Source organism: Anser brachyrhynchus (assembly GCF_964034855.1).
Source record: "Anser brachyrhynchus genome assembly, chromosome: 1".
Taxonomy (NCBI): Eukaryota; Metazoa; Chordata; class Aves; order Anseriformes; family Anatidae; genus Anser; species Anser brachyrhynchus.
In genome coordinates, this window is record NC_137694.1 from 147467514 (window position 1) to 147491701 (window position 24188).

Here is a 24188-nt window from a genome sequence, read left to right on the forward strand (position 1 = left end):
CCAGTAGGCTCAAAAGCTTTTTATTTGGGAGCTTCCTAAATTGTTTTTTTGGTAATGTTTGCCTTGCCACATATCACACTTAATCTCCGAAATAATTCCAGTCATCCCCAAACTAGCTTCTTCGTTTTGTCATCCTTCGTTTCTTAACATTATCAGTCTGTCCAGTGGTGGGAGATGTTTGTGGCCATGGTTCGATGGTGGAGGGGAAAATGGGCATGTTCATGCAGCTCGTTTTGTTTGCTGATGTGCTCATGCATGTACACAGTGACACGCATGCATGTCCTGAACTGCGATTGTGCCAAGTGCACGCAGTTCCTTCCTGGCAGCGGATTAAACTTGAGCAGAGCTTTACTCGGAGGTCATCGGGTTTGCTTTCCATAAACCCTGCAAGTAGCGCACAGGGCATCATATTGAGACCAGCCTGTGTTTCCAAGCAAAGGAAAAGAGCATGGGAGACTTTGGTGTCACCGTCCAGCTTCGTTATACAGGCCCTAACAGCCTTTGTGGGTCTCAGACTTGCACGCCGTGTTTTGGTCTTTGATCTTCTTTCTTCCCTTATCTGTCTGTACAGACAGTATCTCACTTCTTCCATTTGATACTGCCTTGGGCCAGTCAGCTGAGCTAAAGCTGTTGACTAGGCTTTAATCATTTGCTGCATATCCTAATTGTTGTCGCTTTGTGCTGTCCTCCTCTTACAGCCCTCACCATGCTGCCTTAACACAAATGCTTCTGCAGCTCCCTTGACGTGTTGACCCGCTCCTTGGCTTCCTGCCATGCTGTATCAAATCGAAATTTCTTCCCTTTCCTTAAAAGAACCAATATAGTGCTGTCCTTAAAGCACATTCATCCTTTCCTGATAGCATCTACTGTTTTGTGTTGCTGTTCCCTTACAATTTTTACATCCTTCTTGCTTTGCTGCAACTTGTGTTTGGGTCTTCTATCTCCTCTGAAAATCATAACGTTGACAGCAATAACTCCTATAAAGAGTTGCTCCTATACTATAGTTGCTAGAAATAACTCCTTCCCCTTACTTACCATTTTCCTTTGCTCTCCCATAGCTCAGCGCTTGCTCCCTGTTAATAATTAAGGCTACAAGTCAGAGACCGAGGCAGGAGGAAATGATGATGTGAGTGCCAGTAAGAGTCACTAAATCAGTGCAATTCATAATTTCAGCAAGCTTGTGTCTTTGTTGAAGCCCTCAGGGTCCTGTCACCGAAGATAATTTAACCTTTTTTTTTTTTTTTTAATTTAACTAAGAATTTTTCTGAAGTGGCTTTTATGAAACTTCCAGCACTTGTGTGATTGACTCATAAACAGGATGAGCTGCTCATGAATTAACTCCTTGTCCTTTGAGAGCGGCAGGGCTAACACCCTCTTTTTCTTCTGTTTTCTTTATTTGGTACAGAGTACAGATGGTACTCTGTAAATGTGTGTTTTCACAAGTCCTTCTACAACTGATATTGGGAAGCGATTTCGATGGTTTGAACTGCAGGACAGCTCCCTTATTAATAGCAGAGGAAAATCCATGTGATTTTAAATTATTGAGAAATATTTAGACTTCTACCGACATGGTAATTTTTTTGCAGCTTGTTTGAAGTGATAGTGGTTTGAGGGATATGTATGTATTGACAGGATTTCTTTATAATTAATGAGACAGTTTTTGCACTGCCTGCAGTTTTCCCATAATGTCTCTAATATTATTCACTTGGGGAAGTGGGGGCTGCACTCATTAGCTTTCATTTGCTTTCTAGTTATTATCGGTTGGCTTTGTACAAACATTTGTTCCTGTTTTGCTGTAAAATGTCCTCAGCAAATATCTGGGAAAGAAATTGTCGCTCGAGCCCAAACAATCAATTCCCCTTCCTCTGCCGTGCCTGAAGGAAATCACCACTAGCAGTCGTGTGCTCAGAAGAGTCGTGCATGCGTGCCACGAGTGCTGCACCCACCGAGCTTCCCAGCTAAGGCCAAAAGCTGATCTGGGTGCTGTGAGAGGCTGCAAAAGCTGTGTGGGCCAGCTCCGGAAGGAACCTGGGGTAATGCAAGTTAAGGATCTGTTTAAATGCTTTTTCTCGATTGTAACTGTTACAAACTTATCTGGGAGCAGGGAAGAAAAGGCAGTCCTAGCGTGGGGCTGCAGCTGTAATCTCAGAATTTCAAGGTTTCTGTTGTGCTTTTGGTGTGGAGGCCTCAGAGAGCATCTCAGAGAGGAAAACCAAAATAGTTGCCTGCACAGCCTGTTCCTGTGACTTGGATAAGCTCTATCGAGATTTCAAAAGCTGCAATGGGGGTGGTTTTGAGCGTTTAATGTATGCTGTGTAGAAATGTTTCAGAGCCTATGTATCAGATGCAGTACAACCTTTATTTTAAGTGAATACACACAGGGTGAAGTGCTTGTCCTAGGTGCAGTTTTGCAATTTATTTGGAAAGAACAAGATTTCATTTAGTGCCACAGATCTGTGTGGCAAAGTGAGTTGTCACGTGAATGGCAAAAAAGTAGCTCCAGCTAAGCTTTAATCCTCTCAGAGGTTAAGGGGATGGCATGGGTTTTACTGTTTGTAAGCCAGAACGTGTTTGTTCATCAAAAACACAACAGAACTCCCTATGGGAGAGTGCTTTCCTGGAGGCAAGTAAAAGAGATGGAAGGGCAGACTGGAGAGAAGTTGTGTGGCTGAGGGTTCGTTCTGTTAAAGATTAGAGAGAGAGAGAGAAATAAATGCACGGGGGAAATGGCTTGAAAAATTACAATAATAAAGCAAATACTGATGTACTTCGTTCAATATCGCTCTATCTGCTGGGACTTTGTCCCGTTCTTTCCCCAGTTCATTCTTCCAGGCACGACCAGCGGTCACCAGACACTACGTGGTACTGTAACATAACTGTGTCTGAGCAGGACATACGACGAAGGTGAACCAGGGCACATCTCTGTGGGACGTAAATAATTATTTCCAATATATTAGAACCGCTTCCAGAGGCAGCTGGTCCCTTCCCAGTGCAAAAAGCACGCTGGTGAAAAGAGTACTGAGAAACTGTGTGTGAAATGAGCTTTGGTGCAAGCAGATCACTTCCAAAAGTCAAGCGATAGGTACTTTTGAATCACTTATTCCTACTGTTAACTTACCAGGAGTGGACGCGATCTTGTGGCTTCAAGTGTTCGTCCAGAGGACAAAGGCTGGGCTCTTACATCGATGCGGTGCTGTCAGCACCCTTATTCCCTGAGGACAGGGTCAAAGCAGAGCCCTTGTATGGGTCAGTAGAGAAATTTTGACGAGGTTGGGACATTATCGTAGTGTTTTTGATGATAGAGGCAGAGTGTAATTTATCACCAGGATTGAGTAAATTGTGAAAATGTGTGCCTTATTCCAGAGGATCTAGGACACCTGGTCAGCACAGTGGCCAAAAAGGTAGCGCATTTGTTCTGCCCTGAAGGAAGACCCAGTAGATTACTGTTGGGAAGCGAACTGTTGCAACATTTGGTCAGACCAAAGCCCAGGAAGCTGTGAGTATGTCTGATGAGGAATTACAAGAACAGTCATGCGGTGATACACTCTGCTGGCCTCTAGAAATTTATGATTCGGGGACTTCCCGAGCTAGATGTAGCGCCTTCGTGCCTGGTAGCGGTGGATGCAGACACATCCCCTTTGAAACACACGAATACCACCGGCTTAGCAAGGTCCTGGTCCCAGGCAGATCAAGGAGGAGGCCGTGGAGCAGTTCCTGCTGGCAGTGGCAGAAAGAAGGTGGTTCACAGGTCTGAGAGCAGCAGCCGCGTGCTGGCACAGATATGAGGTTGGCCAAGGTACATTTGGGAGTCTGGCATGCAGCATTGCCTCAATATTACCCCTAGCCCACTGGTAATGAGTGAGGGGCTCAGGTTGTGATGCAAGTCTGCACCGAAAGAAAAGGGCATTCAGGAGTGAACTGAATGCGAGGTGTTTGGTTACCTCAGAAAGACCAAGTACTCAGAATAGTACGTACGTTACAAGATGACCCTACAGTCAGTAGGAAAAAAAAAAAAAGAGATGCAGCAAGACCTAAGAAAATAAGTCACGTAGCCAGAACTGGGGAAGGTGCCGTACCAAACAAGTACCCAGCACAGAGATTTGTCTCAGGAACCTTGTGTCTCAGGAACAATTTGGGAAGAAGGAATGGGAAGGCTGTAGTGTTCCTTAGGTTGAGCTGAGCATGGCCAGGTAGGCTGGAAGTACCTTGGGGTACCGTTTCTTGAGGAAGTGGTCTAGTTTGGAAAGTCTCAAGTACAGCTACGTCCCTTCTGACTTCTTTTCTCTGTGCCTGGCCTCGCACCGGTTGCGCGTTCTGGCTCACGAGGATGCCGATGACACACACGCATCCTCGACTCATCAGAAAGCCTGTAATTTTCAAGTAATTTTTGTGATTCCAATGAAGGGGTGGGGAACTCCCACAGGCTTGGATCCCCCCCGATGTTGCTTGCCTGCGTTACGCCTGTTCCTGAAGTACGGTTGTGCAGGGGCCGTCTCGGAGACTACAGCCTCCAGCTCTTGGTTGGCAGCCCAGAGGCAGGAGGAGTGCCTGAACAGCTGTGAGCGCCTTAGTCTTTGGTGAAAAACCTTCTTTTTCCTTCAAACCGTCTACCCCTGCCTCCCTCTCAGCTTCTGCAATCACGTAATTTAAAGGCGAGGGGACGTGCTCGTGGCGTGTTTGGGTCTGAGGTTTTCTTTTGCCCTCTGGGAATTTTCCGTAGCATATGTGCTCTTGTGAAGGCTTGGTTGTGAACCACGCTGAAAACTGAAATCTCTTGTTCCTTGAAACCTGTTAATTTTATAAACCACAAGCAAAATATAGCCGGGCAGCTGCATTAAGAGCTTTCCCATACGAACCACCACCAGCCTTATACCCAGCCACGCTGGCCGTGAGGGATAGCTAGCCCTGTCCCAGCTGGGCTCGAGGCAGAGGATGATCAGAAACTACCAGTTGGGCACAAAAGGCTCTAGCAGCCGCCAGACATTTTCGCTCTGGGGGCTGATGAGTCAACGTGTAATTCTTGAATCAGCTTGATTGCCTAGGCTTATTCTTTTTTTTTATTATTATCCAAGTACACGTATATTAAATTAATTCTGCAGATGATTAGAGCAAGAGCTCTAATCATTTTTACTGGCTTTTTTCCACCGCTTCCTAGTCTGTACACCCCTTTTGTAGAGAAAGTATTATATGCTGCTTTTCATTTTTTCCCATATAATCCAGATCTGGACTATCACTATTAACAGTGATACCCACATGGGAGAATTGGAGCTCCATTTTATTCTGTCTCTCAGTAGCTGTAGCTTTGTTCTAGCTCTTTTTCTGCCTGCAAATGAAAGCAAATATTTTGGTACCAGCTTGGGAGGGGAGGGGTGTTAATCTACCCAACAGCTCTCCCGTGACTGAAGAAAATGACCATAACGAAAGCAGGTCTGGAATTAAAACTGCTAGGTTCCTGCAGCTAACGAGACTGTGTTAACGTGAGTACATCAGGCTTGGGTTTTGCTGAATTTTATCTCCCCACAATACTTAGTAAGACACAAGAACCAGAATGGAGCTCTCTCCAGACATGGCCTTCCTGCCCCAAAGTCCTGAGTCATCAGTCTTTGCCTGCTTTCTCCAACACCCGCACACAATAACTCTTTTTAAATTACCTGAAGGGCTTTGGATACAGTTTGTGTCAGCGTCTGTTTCCTGTTTTTTCCACGTTTTGTTTCTTTCAAGGTTGCTTTTGCTTTTCTTATTCCCACACAAAGAAACGTCTTACTCTAAGTCATCCTGACTACAAGAGAACACCTGTATTCTGTTTTTGTTGTTTTGCTTTTTTGGCTGGTTCGGTTCTCATTTTTGTTTCCCAGAGAACATAAAAAACTACCCTACTGTTTTAAACGCAGCTCTGGTCTAGCCTACTGCTCTTCCTGATATTTGCTGGTGAGTGATGCTTCAAATCATTGTGCTTTCATAGCTCCCCCCAAACCTCCCCTGCGTTAGCTGTGTATATTCTTCTGGCCTCCATGACATCCGGTGGCAAGAAGTTTCACAATCTCATTATGCATTGTGTGGAAAAAGTACTTCCTTTTGTTTATTTTAAACCTGCTGCCTGATAATTTCATTGCGTGCCCCCTAATGCTTGTTTCGCGAGGGAACGTCCTGCCCATCATTCATGATTTGATAAGCTGTTCATGAATGGATAACTTCTGTCTTCTGCAGTAGATAGCACAAACGCGGGAGCACGAGATGAGGAGCCATGCTGTTGTATTTCTCCCTAAGAGCACACCCAACTCGAGGGGCAAGTGCCCAGGGATTCGTGTGGCTGTGTTCTCCCTGACCAGCTGATGACACTGCTTGGCGTTTTAACCATCGGGGACGGCTGAAGTGGTAGCATCAGAGCTCTGCCCACAGAAACGCAAAGATTTCCTCAACGTGGCAGTATTAGAACAGACCCTGTCACTGTCGATGTGTATAGTTCTGGTGTCCTTTTGTGTGCCTGTGGATAACTTCACACTTCCCAGCATTCAGATTCACCCGTGATTTTACTGCGCAGTGATTTGTATCTTCTACGTGTCCTCAACTTCGGATCACGCTGCCTGGCAGCGCTTTCTATTGTCTGCATGTTCTGGGAGGGCTGCTTTTATTAAAACAGGAATAATACTCTCTCTGAACATGCTTTCACTGTGTTTAACTTTCAAATGGCTCTTCCTGTATGGATAAGAGCTGGCTTGGAAGCCATTCATGAGCAGCAGAAAGTTGGCTGCCTGCTCTGAAGCCATTGAGTGAGGATTTCATTTCAAGGAACTGACAGGCTGCCCTGAGGAAGCAGTGGAAGGGGTGTGGGGCTTGGTGCTGACACGTGGTGCACAATTCTTCCCTTCACATGTGAATGTGTTTAAGCCATGTTTGCTATCTAGAAGAACGACCAGCAGTCGTGCTGGAGCTCACTGACCAAGTGTTTCTGCTGCAAACATAGCCCTGTTGGGGCAAAGAGAAGCCACCTCTCTTGTACTCACAAGAAAATCAAGCTGGAACTGACTCTTCTTAAAGGCTTTCTGCTGCTCCTTGTGGGTTTTCCTCCTGCACTTGTAGCTACTCCGCCAGAAGGGTTTCTGGAGCTTGCAGCTTTCATTTCTGGCTGGTGCAGGGGTGGAATTTGTGGCCTGAATTGTGCTGTTTGCATGGCAGCACCCTGCAATGTCACATACCTGCTAAGCCAGGCATATACAAAAGAGGCTTCAAACTTCTGTCTGTGCGGAAGGTAACCTTGTAGTGCACTAATACAATCCAGAAATAAAAGCTGCAGAGTGCCTGCGTAATCCAAGGTTTTCATAACTTTCTCTGTGGTTTCGATCTGTGATTTCACGGGAGTATCCACAATAAGGAACACATTTCTCTCGTGCGCTGGTATTAGTGAATCAGCAATGAGAAGAAGGGCCATCTAGGTCAACAACTGAGTTATTATATTCTCTGCATATCTGGGCTATGCAAGTGGGAAGCTTGTGAGCGAGTGCATTAGTGGGAACCCTTCATTCAGCCAGGTATTTAGCCTTCGTTCTGTGAATAGGTCTGGGAATCCAATACAAACAAAACGTACCACTTCAGCTGCCTGCGTGTGCCACCTTAGTGGGATCTTCAGGCTTTGTGTACTTTCTAGGACTGTGTGAACCTATCTAGGTCGGTTTAGGGCAGAACCTCCTCTGGCACAAACCAGATTGCTGTATTGGTGCAGAACATGAAAATTTTCATCCCCTTATGCAGAGTAAGTAAAAACCCTGTGGTTAAGCCCTGTTTGAAGGCCATGCCATATGTTACAAAATATTTTCTTTGTGGATAAAATTGCGGAGCACTATCTGTTACTGAATTTTTGTCTGTTTTTTTTTTTTTTGTATCAAAGTTGCTGTCATTGAAAGCAGTAAAACAAATCTTTTCGTGCTGGTTTATTTTATTGTATAAAATAAGAAAATCTGATTTTCTTGCACACCCAGAAGTGTGCAAGGTATTTCACCCTGCAAGTGTAGTGCTGATCTCCTGTGCAAAGAGCTTCAGAGTTTGTCTTCATCAAAATTTTCCAGTTTTAATCATTTAAATACATCAGACCACCAGGCTTACCTGGTTGAAGCAGAACTTGTTTCCGGAGGGAGAGCCCTGGCAACTGGCCTCTCTGCTTTTATTTCCAATTGGTGATGCTGCATTCCTCAGGAGGTTTTAGCATATGAAACATTTTTTCAGTGGTTTGTTGTTGTTGTTTTCTGCCAAAAAGATTTTGAAATGAGAGCGCTAAAGTGCAAATTTCTCACCTTGGCTTGCAGCAGAATCTAATTTGTTCCATTTTGTCCCTCCAGTGTGTTCTCTGACTCCTTCAGTGCAGAGCTGCTGAATGTATTTCTACTTTCAATTTTGTTATTTAGAAGTTGTATGGAGAAAGATGGATATGTCATGCTGACTCTTGGTCCATAGTTAACCCACCTTAACAAATAAGCCCGTGCCAAATCTTGTCAAAAACACAGAGGCCTTCATAGACGTGATTCTGATGAATTATTTGACTACTTCAGGGGTCTATGTCTGTGATTTTCTTCTTAATCCTTTGTTACAGAAGCAAGTTCTGGCTATTACCATTTTTGGTGAATAAATTGTTACAGAAATTTCAAGTGGTGACAGTTCCCATCTTGACAGCATACACTTTTTTCATGAAACTTAAGCTGTTGTACTTGCATAATAAGAGTCCTTCAAGTTAAGGTTCCTCTGTAATTTTACAGTATTTTTGACCCTGTTAAAGTTAGTATTTGAGACGCAGTTTCAAGTTTAGGTATAAATTAAAGACTTGTTCTTAGTGGCATTGCAATTCTGTAGTAATAACTGTTGTGAAAATGGAACAGGCTAAAGATGCATTGCTTTTATTTTCTCTCCCATCTCTGCCTATTTTATTGATTTGTTTGTCTGCATTTGTTTTTGTTTTCTAGAGTTCTCGAATGCCAAGGCCTGCCCATCGTGAATGGGCAATGTGATCCCTATGCCACCGTTACCTTAGCCGGACCTTCCAGGCAAGTATTGCATGTGCAACAGCTCCCATTTCATAAGGATGGTTTCTCTTTCCTTGTCTAGAAATGGCCATTCTCAGATGGACAGAATATTTAGGCACCACTGAAATATGTTAATTATTCGTGTGTACACGTATGAACCACTGAAGTATACTAGAGTAAGTAATTTGAGGCTTCAGTTTTCATTTATGTGACGGTCTGAATAATTAGAATATCCTGGAGTATGTAATTTGTGGTTAGGTTTAATTTGTGCATCTTCTCACCTCACAGTTGGAGGCCAGTTTTTGAGCAAATTTATTGCCTAATTTTGGGCAGGGGAGAGAAGAAAAAGCTGAATACATCAACGTCTTGCAGAATTTGCACATTTGTTTGTGAATATTTAGGGTCTTGTCACTTTCAATTTGTGGCAAATTAATGGGTGTGTAGGAAACTCTAGGTGGTTCAGTTCTGTAATTCACTATACGTGGACATAATAGCGTGAATAAAATTTGGAATGTGGTTTTAGTAATTAGATTCTGCATAACAATCTTCAGTTTAAATACTGGATTAAATTTTCCGGTTCTGTTACAAAATTTCCCATGCTGTTGGATGCCACAATTTTGTTTCTACTTATGTAGACTGTCATCTTTTTTGTCTGTGCCATGTTAGAAAAAGGAAAGCTCTCTTGTGACCTTAAAAAATCAGATTTTGTAGCATAGGCTACAAAAACTACAATATTTTACAATAGCTTCTTAAAAATGCCATAAATAAGATGCGTTCTTGACAAATACCTTGCACACAGAGGAGTCTTTGAGACTGGTCTGGATTCCTCATCTTTTCCTGGGTGTGTTATGTCTTACGTCCCGTAATGAGCTGTGTGTTTGGATTGTATGCTTTGACATTTTAAGCATGTAACTTGTTTCAGATGGTGCTTGCTGTTTATAACTGGAACTGTTACGGAGATTTTGTGACTAATGCTGGTATCCTTGGATGTCCAAACTTCCCCCTCTTTGCTCCCCCTCCCCTGCCCAGTCTGGGTAATGTAGGACAACTGATAATGTGTTCCCCTTTAAAATGAGGCTCTATCCCATTCCTATCTGGTTTTGTTGGTTTTTTTTTGTTTGTTTGTTTTGGCTGGGAGAGATACCTCCTATCTTCTGCAGGCAGCGCGCAGCATATGCCCATCCAGTGCATTAATTGCCCAATAACCGTGTTTGCCTTAATCATCCGCTCTACATCCCGCTTCCCAGTCCCCTCCCCGATGGGCTTATCCGTAAAGAGCTTGATTGGCAAGTGTGACTGATGAGATGGGATGGGCAGTCTGCCCCGCGTCCTGCAGGCAATTAGAATCTCTCTTCCCTCTCATCTCCTCCTAGGAATAGTGAGGCCGTTTTAATCTGTGCATCAGTCTGCTCTCTGGATTTTACAATGCCTCTCCTTTGGGGAGTGGGAAAGCTGCTTTCTGCTGCTGGATTTTATGCGATGCCGAGCATAAAAACGTCAAACAAATGTGCTGCTGTTTGTTCTGTTGTGTGTACTTACAGAGCCAACAGATTTCTCAACTGGAGCTGTTTCTGTGTCTGTATTATAGGTGGGGAAGCAGTGTGTGCTGGTGGGCTGGCCCATTCAAGGCACACAGGAAATGTGTAGCAGCACTGGGAATTTAGCAGTTTTGCTTGCCCATTGTATAAGAATACCTATTGTTGTCCAGTCGATAAAAACAGTTGCAAGCTATCTAAGCAGCTTTCCTGCATGAGAAATAGGGAGTAGATTCTGGGATGAGATGATTAGTAGGTCAGTTTTCCACATGGTTGATGCAGCTCTCCATCTGTGGCTGTTTTATCTGTGCCTTCTTATTGCCGGAGAGCTTTAGGGGAAGACATGGCACGGGATCGTACAGTGCTTCTCGCAGAGCTTTTCACTTGTAGGTATCTAGAGCAAATCAAGTATAGGTTCACTGCATTTGGAAATCGTCAAAGAGCTGTTGGCTGGCCGAGGTGAAACACATTGGCTGCCCTTAGACCAAGGGCATATTATATATGCCAAGCAGTTAGATTTCTGTGTTCTAAACTGCAGACACAGGTGGATGCTGCTGCCCAGAGAGGAATGGACGGGCAGTGCTAAATGTTGTCAGGCCTCTTCCGCAGCGAGTGGTTTGAGGGAGGTCTGCCATGTGTTGTTCCTGCAGAACAATAGGAATTAGAGGCTTCTGCTCAGCACTGATGCTTACACTGATAATGTTTACTAGGAGATGGTGGGTCTGCAGGGAATGAGTGATATATAGCAATTAAAGTACTGCTTCTTAAGCTTACAGAAACTAAAGCTTAAAAAAAAAAGGCTTGAAGTACTTGTATGCTGAACTGTTCCTTTGAAAAACTTCATTTTTTGCTGAGAAAATCAAATTTTTTTTTCCTGATTGGTTTAACACCACTGAAAAGCATGCATTGATTCCTCAGGCCAAGATTATAAAATAGACAATACAGAAATATCTCCATCAGTCCTTACGTCTCCTGTGGTTTTAGGGTATGAGAAATTCTTGTGTTCACTGTCCCCCCCCCCAGATATTGCTGGTCAAAGCCCATTCCTGCAAGTCACTTTGTACAGTTGTAAGATGCTGCTGGATCAAGAAAGTAATAAAATCAGGGTTCAAGGACCTAGTTTAAGAAAGGATAGCAAACTGTGATTACTGCCACTTGAGAGAAATAGGCATGCAGTGAATCTCTCCCTTAAATGTGCACGAGTGTGTGTGCCTTGCTGTGCTGGAGGCACATGGCATTCTGGCTTTATCAAATGTGTTCCTCGGTGGCTCTGTTCTAGGATCACACTTCTGCTAATGTTTTCTCACACTCTTTTTCTTTCCTTTATTCAGATCGGAAGCCAAAAAGACTAAAGTTAAAAAGAAGACCAACAATCCCCATTTTGATGAAGTGTTTTATTTTGAGGTTGGTATTTCAAAGGAATGGGTGATAAGCTGAAATACTACACTGTAGATAGTTGGCACGGCATCCTGTTCCATGGTGTGCCAGCTGTCTTCTTTGAAGGCTGTTTGAAAGCACAGCGCAGGGGAAAGAAGAAGTATCCAGGATCAGACTGGCTGCCTGCTGAGGCAGCACTGTGTTGCTTCAGCCCAGGTGCTCTGAAGGAGAAGCTTGAAGGTGGGCACTTCTCCTGAGCAGCAGGCTTCGCACTTGATCAAAACTCAGCCCAGATGAGTTTTGAAAAAGGACAGCTAAGAATGGGATTTTAAAAAGACGTGTGTATATATGTACGCTTTTTTAGCCTGTGGTTTTGTAGCTGTTCCGCCCTTCTTCCCCAGACAATGGGAGGAAGGTTATCTCATGGGAATGCAGTAGAGGAAAAATGTATTTAAAACTGGATGTTTCAGCTGTCTACCAGTCTGCTGCAATACCAGTGGGTGAAACCTCTAAGCTTTATTTAACACAGAATATTTTCAACGAGTCCAGTTAAGACAAAGTATAACTCATAAAAGTGCTCATTTTGGTTCATTTGGCAAAAGTAGCAGTAATTGTGGTGTGTCCGTATGTGTATGTGCATGTGTTTATAATTTGCAATTTTTCATTCTGTCTGCAAAGTATGTGTATCTTTCTCTTTTCTTTTCCTCTTGGACATTTTAGTCTTGGTCTATGCTGAACTGTTCTATTTTGATAGATACCTCAAAAACATATCTGGCATAACTGAGAGAAAAGCCAGAACAGGACAATTCCGCTGGCATATCACTGGGAAGCCCTTTTTGTTCATGTGTCTTGCATCATCCATGTTACATCCTCATCAGAAGTTGTTGCTGGCACAGGAAGGACACCTAGGGATGTGATCTCTAGAGCCACTTCAGGGACACAGGCACCCGTGTCAGAAAGGAGATGTGAGGAGAGCGTGCTGCTGCGTCATGCAGATCTGAAGTACAGGCATCCTTCTTGCAGTGCCAGTCAGGGGTCTTACTGCTGTCATCCTCCTTGCTCTACAGACTGCTGTGACAGTTGTACCAACTGATCCGAAGTCTGTCATACCAGCAGCAGTGTGCTCTTGTTGCTGTGACATTTAGGTTTGAGGAACAGATACTCAAGTTCTTTGTTGGCAGGGGCGCTTTCTCACCGCCCATCTGGGTGGAAGCCCTGAAGGTTGGCCAGGGAAGCTATCTCAGGTAATCTTTCCTCTGGTAATCCATCAAATCTCTTCCTAGGGTGTAAGTTCACTGCAGCCTTACCTTTGGCTAGCGGTGAGCCTTCATGCCTGACTGCGTGCAGCTACGGAGGTGCTGCACTGGCGTGGGTGGGGTGGGAGGGATCCCACGGCACTGAGTACTGAAACCCACCGTGCTGGCTGTGCTCAGGATTTCAGTCTGTCACCTTGCCCAGAGCTGCAGCCTTTGGCAGTGACATGGGAGTGATGTTCTGTGTAGATAAACCAGAACGGGCTTCTTCATTCTTAATGTAGGCAGTTGTGGAGGTGTCTGACAGCGAGAGCTTTTTAATGAGCCTAATTGAGGAATTCAGCCTGTCTACCACAAAGCTTCACCTGTCTGATTCCTCTGCCTTCTGTGCGCTGCAGGAGCAGTGAACATTTGGTGTTTAAACACTGAACTTGGCAGGTGGTGCCAGACAGGGAGAGGAAGGAGAGAAACAGAAAGCACCTTCCAAGTGGAGTTGTGGAAGGGGGCGGGTGGCTTGCTTAGCTTGACTTTATCCTAAGAGCCAGGTTGCATGCAAGTATTGTTCTTCTAAGTTGGAGTAAAAGGCTTTCTGTATGGGTAAGAACAGAGCTTGAGCAGTATCCGAATCAGCCAGAATAATCCTACCCCCAGTGCAGACAGAGCCATCATAAATTTGTCATTTTGAGTAGTTAGTACATACCAGGCTCCATGTCTCCAAGGGACAAGGTTCAGCAGCACTGCTACGACTGGGAAATGCGTTCACTAACGAGATGTGGGCAGGCCTGTAGCTAACCCAACTCCTGTGGAGCTGCACAGATTTGGGCTGTTGACAGACATGTCATTTACTGCTTCCAAACAGCTTCATCAGCTTTCCTGCAGTCTGCTAGCACAGCAATTGGCCAGGGCTCCAAGAAAGAAGAGAAATCTGTAAAAGTCAGTGAAGAGATGCTTTCCTTTCTACAACAAAGTCACGTAGGTTTAAGTTGCTAAATGGAAAATAGCTTATCATTGGTTTGAGAAATCTAAGGGCTTATTTAAAGGGTGCTACGAGCGAAACTTGCACCTGATGGTTTGGAGCCGTTTTCACCACCGCTCCAGCTGCAGCACGGTGAAGGGGCTCGGAGCTACAGGAAAATCTCCCTCTTACGGGAACTGAGTAAGGTAGTGCTGGGGACCTGTCTGCAAACCTGCATGTGCTGGGAAAAAAAAAAAGGGCAACTGATAAAGAGCTTGTCAGCTTTGCCTAAAGACAGGGACTGACATGGCAGAGTTTTACACCCTTTCTTGTAAAATGGTACAGGGCAGCTTGCTGGGCACTGTGGGCTGACAGTTCCCTAATACTTAATTCCATCCTTGGAACTGATGGACCTCATAGAGCTATCTTTCCAGCATTTAGATTAATCTGCACACTAAGCAGTCACACAAGCGAACAGACAGACCTTGTGCATACAGGCTCCAGCAAAACTTCTCAGAAAAGTGTTTCACTTATGGCACAGCCCTTTTGAGTACACTTATGCTGTGACTTTTTATAACAACTCATGTCTTACAGGTAATAAAAACTGAAGTTTACTTCCCTATTCAGAACTACACCATCAGCTTCACAATGGTAAAAGAAAAGTAAATCATTTTCAATTAAGTAGGATGATTTCTTGAAGCCACAGTGAAGATGGTTGCAATAGCAGGGTGAGAAAATTTGTGCTGAGCTGCTGAAGTTGTATGATTTATTTAAATTAACCTGATGTTAGCCTCACAGGTGCGTTTGATTCAATTATAGGCTAGAGCATTTGGTCTCCAATGCTGCTAATCACCTGGAAAATGGAGCCAGTGGTCACACACACAAGACTGTTACGTGTCACATGCTGAAGATTCTTTGGTTTCTCTCTTTCTGTGCACCTACATCTTTGCCTCCCTTGTTTGTACCATCCTCATCTGATGTACAGTACAAAACCAAGTAGTCAAATTTACAATAAAAGCAAGTTTTTGTGAGTGGGAAGCATTAAGCCACAAGAGTATTTAAACCTACAATAAAGTTGAGCTTCTGTGTGCAACCAGGAGCTGAACCCACACATCATACGCACTTGCGTTTGATCAGTTCCTGCTGTGGTTTCAGCTGGGTGGGGTGGCCTTGTTCTCAAGTTTCTGACACACTCTGAAAAAATACAAATATCAAAGTTTTTTTTTTTAATCTTGCTAGAAAAGAAATTTTAAGAAATGTTTGTACAAAAGCTTTCTTTTGCTAATGCTCTACACTTGCAGCTATCTTCCCATTATTTTCTACCTATGTTAAACTCAGAGTGCTGTAGTAATATTAAAGAAATCCTTTCTCTGATAAATAAAGTGTGGTGTATGTAGTTATTCTTGGATATGGTTGTTACTGCTTCTGTATAGTGAGGAGTCTGTTCAGTCAACAGGTTTGTTGCCATGCGTGAATGTTTTCAGAACCAGGACTGAAGACACTGTTGATAGTAGATGACAGCAGGCTTCCAGAGCTTTGTATAAGTAACTCAGAAATGCTTTTGTATCAGTTCAATTTGTTAAAGATTCCTCTTTTTTATTAGGTTACAAGACCCAGTAGCTACAACAAGAAATCCCATTTTGATATTGAAGATGTTGATGAAGTTGACAAAATGGAGATTAGGTGAGAACATTTTCCACTAACGATTTTGTCTTCCAAAGCTGTGCACCTTTGTAGTAGACTCTTCTTTCAAAATGATGAGCATGGTTTCAACGTTGATAACTCATGAGGAATCTTCCATGACTGTGTCTGTTCATTTACCTGCATGGTCCTGTAGATCATATCTGAATTTGTGACAGTTCTGCTGTGGGGGAGTTGGTCATTACTTTCCTTGGTATCCTGTGTGTGTGTGTATGCTAAGGTGCATTTGCCATTAAGCTCAGATTTTTCTGTCTGGGTTCCCCTTCCCTCCCTCCCTCAGTTTCCCAAGAGAGCCCAGGAGCTCTGTGATGCTCTCAGTTGAAGGATCTGGTTTTTTTTTCATTGCTTAATTTTGGTAACCCAGATAAGGTCCTCCTTCCCTGAAAGGAAACTCTTGAGTTCAGAGTTTCCCTGGGGCTGAGGCAGTTTCCCTTCTCTTTTCCCCGCCAGACAGGCAGGGGAAGGCAGAATGGCAGCGTTCTTGTGAGGCTAGGTATGACCCATTGCACAGGAAAGAAGCAGCTCTGATTTCAAAACCAACACAACCCCTTGACTTACTACTGTCTTAAAACTTGCTGAGGCCTGTCAACAATGTCTGTGGGAATGGGTGAATAGAAAGAGTGGGGAGGAATCAACAGGGGGTGCAAAGCTATGAGATACCACGTGTGGGGTACCATCACAGACTTGGAACTTAGAGATTTAGGCCGTCTGGTGATGGGGATGCACAGTAGGTGAAAACTGCTGTATCCACATCAAGTGACGTGGTATTTCCCCTCTCCTGTACTCTCTAGGATTTGGAGGAAGAAGGGTTGAGGAAGAATGGTGGCCTCCCTTCCGCCCCTTTCTCCCCAGGTGTCCCTGCTGGAGAGGCAGGGAGGGCTTCTCTCTCTAAATAGTCCCTAGGGCCTTCAGAAACAGGGCTGGCAGTAAGCACAAGAGGGGAGACGAGGCAGGAAGAACAATACTTATTCCAAACAGGGAAGATGCATTTATGGTAATGATGGAGGAGGGCTGCCATATTACCCTCTGCTTTGACACTCGGCTGCTGGTTCATGTAGCCTGTTACTGTGGTACCACAGCACTGCGTGAGGCTTGTCAGTTAGTAGTTGGGGAAAGATTAAGCACGTAAATAATAAATGAAAGTAGATAAAGAGTTAGTTTTCGTCAGGCAAACTCTTTTGGGTTTGTCCCATACAGGACAGAGTGTTTTTGTTTCCATCTCGGGCCCCCCTCCCGCCCCCCCCTCACTTCCTTCGGCCCGTTCAGTCAGAGTTGGGTTGCCCCCGTGCCCTCTGGCTGGATCGCACAATTAATGGGTTCGGGGGTTTGTTTTCTTTTTCCCTCCTGAGAAAATACCATTCCACAGGGTACAGAGGAGGCTCAGTCTCTCATGGTTTTTCTCTACAGCTATGAAAGTTGCTCTTTTCTGAGTGGGTGTAGGAAGTTGCAGGCAGGGCATATCAACACTAAAGGACCAGATGTTCTGGTGAAATTCATTGTTTCTCCTCCCCCTCTCTGTTGTTCTTTTTTTCTTTCTGTGACTAGAGCCTGACCATTTCAGAATAACACTTGCCATGCTTTTGCCTTTTAAAAAGCTTGGGAAACAGTAATCTGTTAGATGCTGGGGTTGGTGTATAATATTTTTTTTAATGCTGCTTATTCTTTTTGCTCCAAGCACCCAAAACAATAATGTCAGAATTTGCATGCCTGCTTTGCTTATTGTGTAGTGTGAGATCTACCTTGAGTTCTTAGTTCCTCTCCTGCAGAGCCTTTATACTGTGGGCTTGGTTTTTTTAAGGTTGTTGTGGTGGTTTTTTTTGTTTTTGTTTTTTGTTTTTTTTTCTGTAACTGAAGTTGCTGTACTGATACAGCCTTTGGAAGTGTGTGAGGCTGTGTGTGTTTGAAAGTGTCATTGCTAGTGTGCATCTTGAAAAAATTTGGATAAACTAGAAACCAGGAGCCTGTAAATACTTGGTAAATGCTAAGTTTGACTCCGTGTAAATCAGCTTCTAAAGATTCCATCCCCTCCTGAGTCTGCATCTGAGCCATTTGAATTAGTTAGTAAGATAGTAATGAACCAGATATGGAGAAAGAGGAGAGAAGGTAGAGTTCTCGGAGATTTTTCCTTGTGGGGAATTGTTGCCCTGCAGAAATACTCTCAAAATATCAGAGTTTGAAGAACTTAAACCAGTAGACCTGCAGTGTGAGCTGTTGGTATGTCGAGCATATGAAACTTGATGCATGAGACACTGTTGAGAGATACAGGGCTCAGGGGATTTGGAAGTGACGTCCTCTGCACTTGCATAAGGTAAGGTAAACCTTTAGCAGGACTATCAAGCCTCATTCCTTGACAAGCCTACTGTGACTTGCTGGAGACTAGGAAGGTGGTGTAAATATGTCCATAATTAGATGACTTTGCACCTTACCCAAATTACAGTTACAGTTCTCCTAAAAGTCTCAGTTATTGAAAAACCTGTATATTTTCTGCATATAGCTTTTTTTCCCCAAGCTTAAGGCACATTTTTAGTTGAGCTTGTTTTAAAATGAAAGTGCCTCTCAAAGGAAACCTTAAAATATGTACAGAAACATCTGTCCTAGAGTTTGAAATCCTTACTCTGAGGTGGGTATTGCAGCATTTATCCACAAAGGCCAAGTTAGATGCCAGTACTTCTACTCCAAATCTCAGTGCAGTTGTTTTACATCCTAGTGTTAAAGAGCACATGAAAGGGAAGGAAGTGTCATCTAGTCAGCTATACCAGAACTTCCATGTGTGAGGGACAAAGTGCTGGAAATTGCGTAGGTTTCAGACAATGCACACATTACAGGGTGGTAAAGTTTCTGAGTATCTGTACAGAACTACCTTAGGTGCAACAGATTGGTAAGCTTGACAAGTGATTCTTCCCAGAAGCTAGAGGAGGGGAAGGACTGTGAGGAAATTCAGCCTCAGTCTGTAATGCTGCTGCTTATGCTGCTGATAAATCCAAACAAGGCTGAGACTAGAAGTGTGGAGTCCTTAAATGTCTGTGCAGTTTTTTCCTCTGGTCTTCATTTTATCTGTATTTTTCATTATCTGGGATATCCAGAGAGCCCCTGGATCTTTATCAGTATCAATATTTGGAAACAATACAAATGAGGAAAAGGTAGTCTAGGTGATTTTTGGTGCTGTTTAATGGAGGTGAGTTGCAAGACTCCAGAGATCCAAGGTTGTCTCTTGACTGCTGGGAAACCCATATAGTACCGTTTTAGAACTTTATAACTCATGGGCTTGGGGGGGGGGGGGGGGGGGCAGGAATTGAAAACCAATTTCTGTCTATCTATGTATTTATTTATGAGGAATTTCCTAAAATTATGTTTTTTATTACAGAGTCGATCTTTGGAATGCCAGTAACTTGAAGTTTGGAGACGAGTTTCTAGGAGAACTGAGGCTTCCTTTGAAATTTCTCCGACAGTCTAGCTCTTATGAAGCATGGTACTTGACATTTTTCTTTTGGAGTGTATAAGTAGAAACATATGTCTTCTGTGAAGTCTTTGAATAATTACTGCTATGTGATAAAGTTTAAACGGATTTAATTTGTATCTAATTTTTTTTTTGTAAGCAAGCCAGAATAATCCTAGCAAATGTAAGAACAAGAAGTTGTGATGATATGATTAGAGATTTCAGTCTGCCTCTCTGTTGTGTGTGGGAGTTCTAATACTTTGACTCTATGATATTATTTACTGCAGTTCAGGAGCAATGGTATAATTTTATGAATATGTGATTTTTTTATATATCATACATAAATCTTAATGATCAGAACTTTCCATGTTGCAGTTGGTGCAAAATAGACTGGCAAACATGATTAAAAAAATCTGAGTCAGAACTCTCAAGAAATGTGATAGGTATATAAAGGTTGTGTGTATCTTTAGCTTTTCTATATGTTCATGTATGTATAGCCTGAGATAATTTTGTGTTTTAGCACAAACCTTGTCTTTTTTTTTTTTTGCATATCAGGTATTTCCTGCAGCCCAGAGATAATGGAAACAAGTCTTTGAAACCTGATGACCTTGGTTCCTTAAGGTTAAATGTGGTTTACACTGAGGACCATGTTTTTTCCTCAGACTATTACAGTCCACTTAGAGATCTCCTGCTAAAATCTGCAGATGTTGAGGTAATTTGCTTGCACTGCTGGTTGTTTACCTATGGATCATCCTCACAGGGGTCTCCCTGAACACTGGTCACAATCTTGTTGGCACCATAGGTGTGTAACTACCAGAATATTCATCATCTTCCTTCTTCCATGCGAGAGTCTTGTTAAGCTCTGCATATCCTTCATACTTGTTTTCTGTCCTTGCAGAAAAGATCTTTATCTGCCTACAGTATGGTGGGTGAAGGCACACCCAGGAACACCAGTGGTTTTAAAAAGCAGCATATTCTCTGTGGCTTTCTAATTTTACATAGGAAAATGTAAAGTAAACTAAAGTTTGATCAATTGGTTTTCCTTTACTAGAGAGGAACAGGTTTACTTGTACAATTTAAAAACAAAACAAAATGACAAAAACAAAACAACCCCAAACCAAGAACTAACCCTGAAATGTGAGAGGGATGGACCACATCTGCCATTGTGTATAGTTTTAGCAGTTGTTTTGGATTTGGGGTTGTTTGTTTGTTTCAGTACAAGAACTGGGTTCTGTTCTTACTGGGACTTGAAAATGAGAAGGTTTAGAGTTCTTCCTCTTCGGTTGCTTCCCTGGCAACAGTCACATTCAGTGAAAAGTTGGCTATTAAAAATGAGGGAAAAATACTGTAGTGCAATAGTTTTTAAATTGCTGCCCTCTTGTGATCAAACCTTAAAGCCAACAAAAACCGGGATGTGAGGCCCAACCGTGTTATGTACAGGCATGTTTAAGTAACTGGCTGCTGCAACTGTTATGTGGGGTTATGTACTAAGGAGCTAAGGGGAAGAGAAGGGAATTATGCTTGTGCTATAATGATCTCTCAAAGGTTTTATTTCTTTCCACTGTTCAGCCTGTTTCAGCATCAGCTGCACACATTTTGGGTGAAGTTTGCAGAGAAAAACAGGAAGCAGCCATACCTCTTGTCAGGCTTTTCTTACACTATGGCAGAATTGTGCCTTTCATAAGTGCCATTGCAAACGCTGAAGTGAAGAGAACTCAGTAAGTACCACTGAACCACTTGCTATTAACACACCTGCTCTGTGTTGGCTAGTGTTAGGATCTTCCACTCAGTTTCTGGAATTATATGCAATTTCAAAAGAAACTGTTGGAGTTGCTCCTGTTCTTCCCAGCTGGTGTCAGAGTTTTTTACAGAAGCTCTGAAAATCTGTTGAGCTTGGTTTGAGGAGGAATTCCCATCGTGTTTTGCAAGGTCTACTTGCAAAACTGTTTTAAGGTCTGAGAGCAGGGATTTTGTGTGTTCTCTGTCTTGATTGTTTGATGATAATTTTAAAATCCTACGTTATCTTCAACTGTTCATATGAAATCATTTCAGCTTTATAGTGTGCTAATAAGCCATCTAGTGCTGAGTAGAAGTGTTTGCTGCATTTGTTCAAAACAAAAGGCAAGTTTCTTCCTAGACATGAATATTTAAGGCAAGCTGTGTGACTAATCTTTCCAATTAGAGGTCTGAGGAACGAAGATGGGATTGGATTTGACAGTGGATGGCAGAAAACAGAATCTTTCATCAATTTTTATAAGTCCCTTGTTTGACTTACTGGTGTGCTGACAGTTTAGCAATGTAAGATATAGTATTTCCACCAAGCAGTTCCTAAAGAACATACGTTGCAACAAGCCTTGTGCCTACTTAACCATGCTCTTGACTGACAATAGCAGAGATGATTGGGAACCAAGGGGAATGGCAGATATTAACTCTAAAGTAACAGTTCCTCGGTACCAAATAAAGTCTTTGTATGGGTTGGCTTTTTTCAGTGTCTTAGAGTGTTTTTCCTCATGTAGGCAGGTGTATTTTTCTATGCTGAAGGTTGGCAGAAACAGCTTGGTTGATGCAGTATGAGGAAATTTGCTGCTCTGTAGTCAGTCACATTCCTGTGATAAGACAGCAAATACGTTGTGTGTTTTCAAGACTTTCAGGTATTTGTAACAGGCAGGGAGCTTACTTCTTTATTTAAAAAATAAATAAAATCCAGCAAAGTAATTCATCCTGTAATGTATGAGTTCATATCCAAGTTTGATTTGCTGTCCGTAGGCACAGTTTTTGATCATGCAGGTGTAGATGATAGTGTTGATTACATACATGTCTGCATAACTGAAATTGATATGCAAGGAATTGCATGTGCAAAATTAATTGAATATGTAATTTTCAATTGCATTCTCAAAATGCAAGTAATACTTAAAAAAAAGCGCATGTGTCAGTGCAAATAGGTAATCTTAACGATTTGCAGTAGCCATGTCTAGTACAAGAAGAAATCTGTGGAGGAGGGTCGTTCAGGAAAATATGAAAGTCTGCAGAGCATCAGCTATCCGTGCAGTTCGTTGTGCAGAATTGGGATCTGAACTATGTTTGACGGTATTATCACAGAACAGTGCTGGAAGCCAGAAAGGATGGCTATGTCATTGGAGCTGGTGTTCTCATCTCTCTTCCAGTTTAAACGTACATATTTTGTAGGAGGTCACTTGTAATGTGCAGTGTTGTTGCAAGACTCGAATCACCCCCTCCTTTCCTCACTGAAATTAATGCTGTTCAGTAGCGTGTGAAAGCAGGTGCAGCTTCCCTCACTGGTATTGTAAACCCTTTTGATTTGAGCCTGCATTGTTGCCATGTGTTCGGATGGTGCACTGAGGCTTCTACACACTATTCTAATACAAAAAAGATGATCTTCAGTCCCTCAGGACTTAATATGACTGCTGCTTTTCTGTTACAACCTGGGAGTGCACTAAATGCTACATGACTGCATTTACTGACAGGCTGGTGTTGAAAGGAATTTTTGTTTGTGTGTTGAAAACATATTTCCATCACCTTTCACTGCTTCTATTTCTGCATGTTAGCAGTTTATTACAAAGAGACTAAATTACAGAAAATTGTTCACTTCCAGAGATCCAAACACCATTTTCAGAGGAAACTCATTAACTTCCAAGTGCATTGATGAGACAATGAAACTGGCAGGGATGCATTATCTGCAAGTTACACTAAAGCCAATTATAGATGAGGTAAGAGCAGTTTAGACTGTTTATTTGACTTGAAATGTCACTGCAAAAGGCCTTCAGGGAGCAAGTACTGTTTATTCCTTCTCGTTTTAAGGTGACTTGTAGGAATAACACTTACAAGCCTGTTTCTACATTAAAATCTTGTGTTAGTTTAGCCAAAGCTGAGTCACCCAGTTCAGCAACAGTTGCATTGTATTAAAGTTAATGAATTTAGACACATGGAACCTTTCAAATTATTCCATTTCATAAAATCTAGTGTGTATTGTTTCTGAGAAGTTAATAAACTAATAACTTAGATGAACAAATAGTATTTCTATAGCAGAAAGCTGCTGGGAAGCTCTAAGTAATACATTTCATCTAGTGGCTTTAAATGAATAAAATTATTCTTAGATAATTGTGTATGTGATGTATGTGTTGTGGAAATGGTTTATTATCTGTCCGGTCCAGAACGGTGGGTGTGGGGTTCTTCGTGCAGTAATTGAGCAATACTTTCAGACCACAGACTTCCTTTAAATGATTTGACAATTTCTTCAGCTGTTGTTTTACTGTTTCATTAAAAAAAGGCAAAACAAAAAAAATGTTTTTGAAGAATATAGATATACTTTCAAAGTTGGCTCTTTTGGCAAAATAGGACTTTTCTTGAACAGTCTTGCCTGAGAGTGTCTGATCAATTCTTCATCTTAGTTGAAAGAAAAGGTAGAATAAATTTGTGATACTTTTTGGAAAAAGAAAAATGAAGATCACTTGTAATTTACCTTTGATGCTTTGTCCAGAAAAAAGTACAAATTATACTGTTGGCTTTTTATCCGAAAATTAGATGAGGCATTTTACAAAACTTTTCCAGCTTGAAGGCAAACTAATATATTAATTGCTCGATATATTTTTTTTTCTAGATCTGCCAGGTACATAAACCTTGTGAAATTGATCCCGTGAAATTAAAAGATGGTGAAAACTTGGAAAATAACAGGGTATGCATTAGATTTTGAAGACAGGATCTCTGTTTACACTGTCTTGTGTAGCTTAGGTCTTCAGACATTTAATGTTGCAAATAAATCTGTCATTTATTAGAATACATTGGAAGCTTTCTTAACATCAAAAATTGTGTGTAATTATTTTATGTCAGTTTTGCATTATGCTATAAATACAGTATCTGTCAAATGTTACATTCCCTGCCTCCCTGAAAGATTAAGGCATG

General features: G+C 42.4%; 1 protein-coding gene across 5 annotated transcripts in view; it reads left to right on the forward strand.

Moving 5' to 3' along the window:
- The window catches only part of RASA3 (RAS p21 protein activator 3), a 164214-nt gene that overhangs the window by 123345 nt on the left and 16681 nt on the right, over nt 1–24188 (forward strand). For all 5 annotated transcript variants that reach the window (XM_080577052.1, XM_080577051.1, XM_080577050.1 and 2 more), the window contains 8 exons: nt 8952–9032; nt 11878–11950; nt 15735–15814; nt 19197–19301; nt 19824–19980; nt 20838–20986; nt 22882–22996; nt 23887–23961. In XM_080577052.1, coding sequence (XP_080433178.1) covers nt 8952–9032; nt 11878–11950; nt 15735–15814; nt 19197–19301; nt 19824–19980; nt 20838–20986; nt 22882–22996; nt 23887–23961 — 835 coding nt within the window. The remainder of the gene's footprint in view (nt 1–8951; nt 9033–11877; nt 11951–15734; nt 15815–19196; nt 19302–19823; nt 19981–20837; nt 20987–22881; nt 22997–23886; nt 23962–24188) is intronic.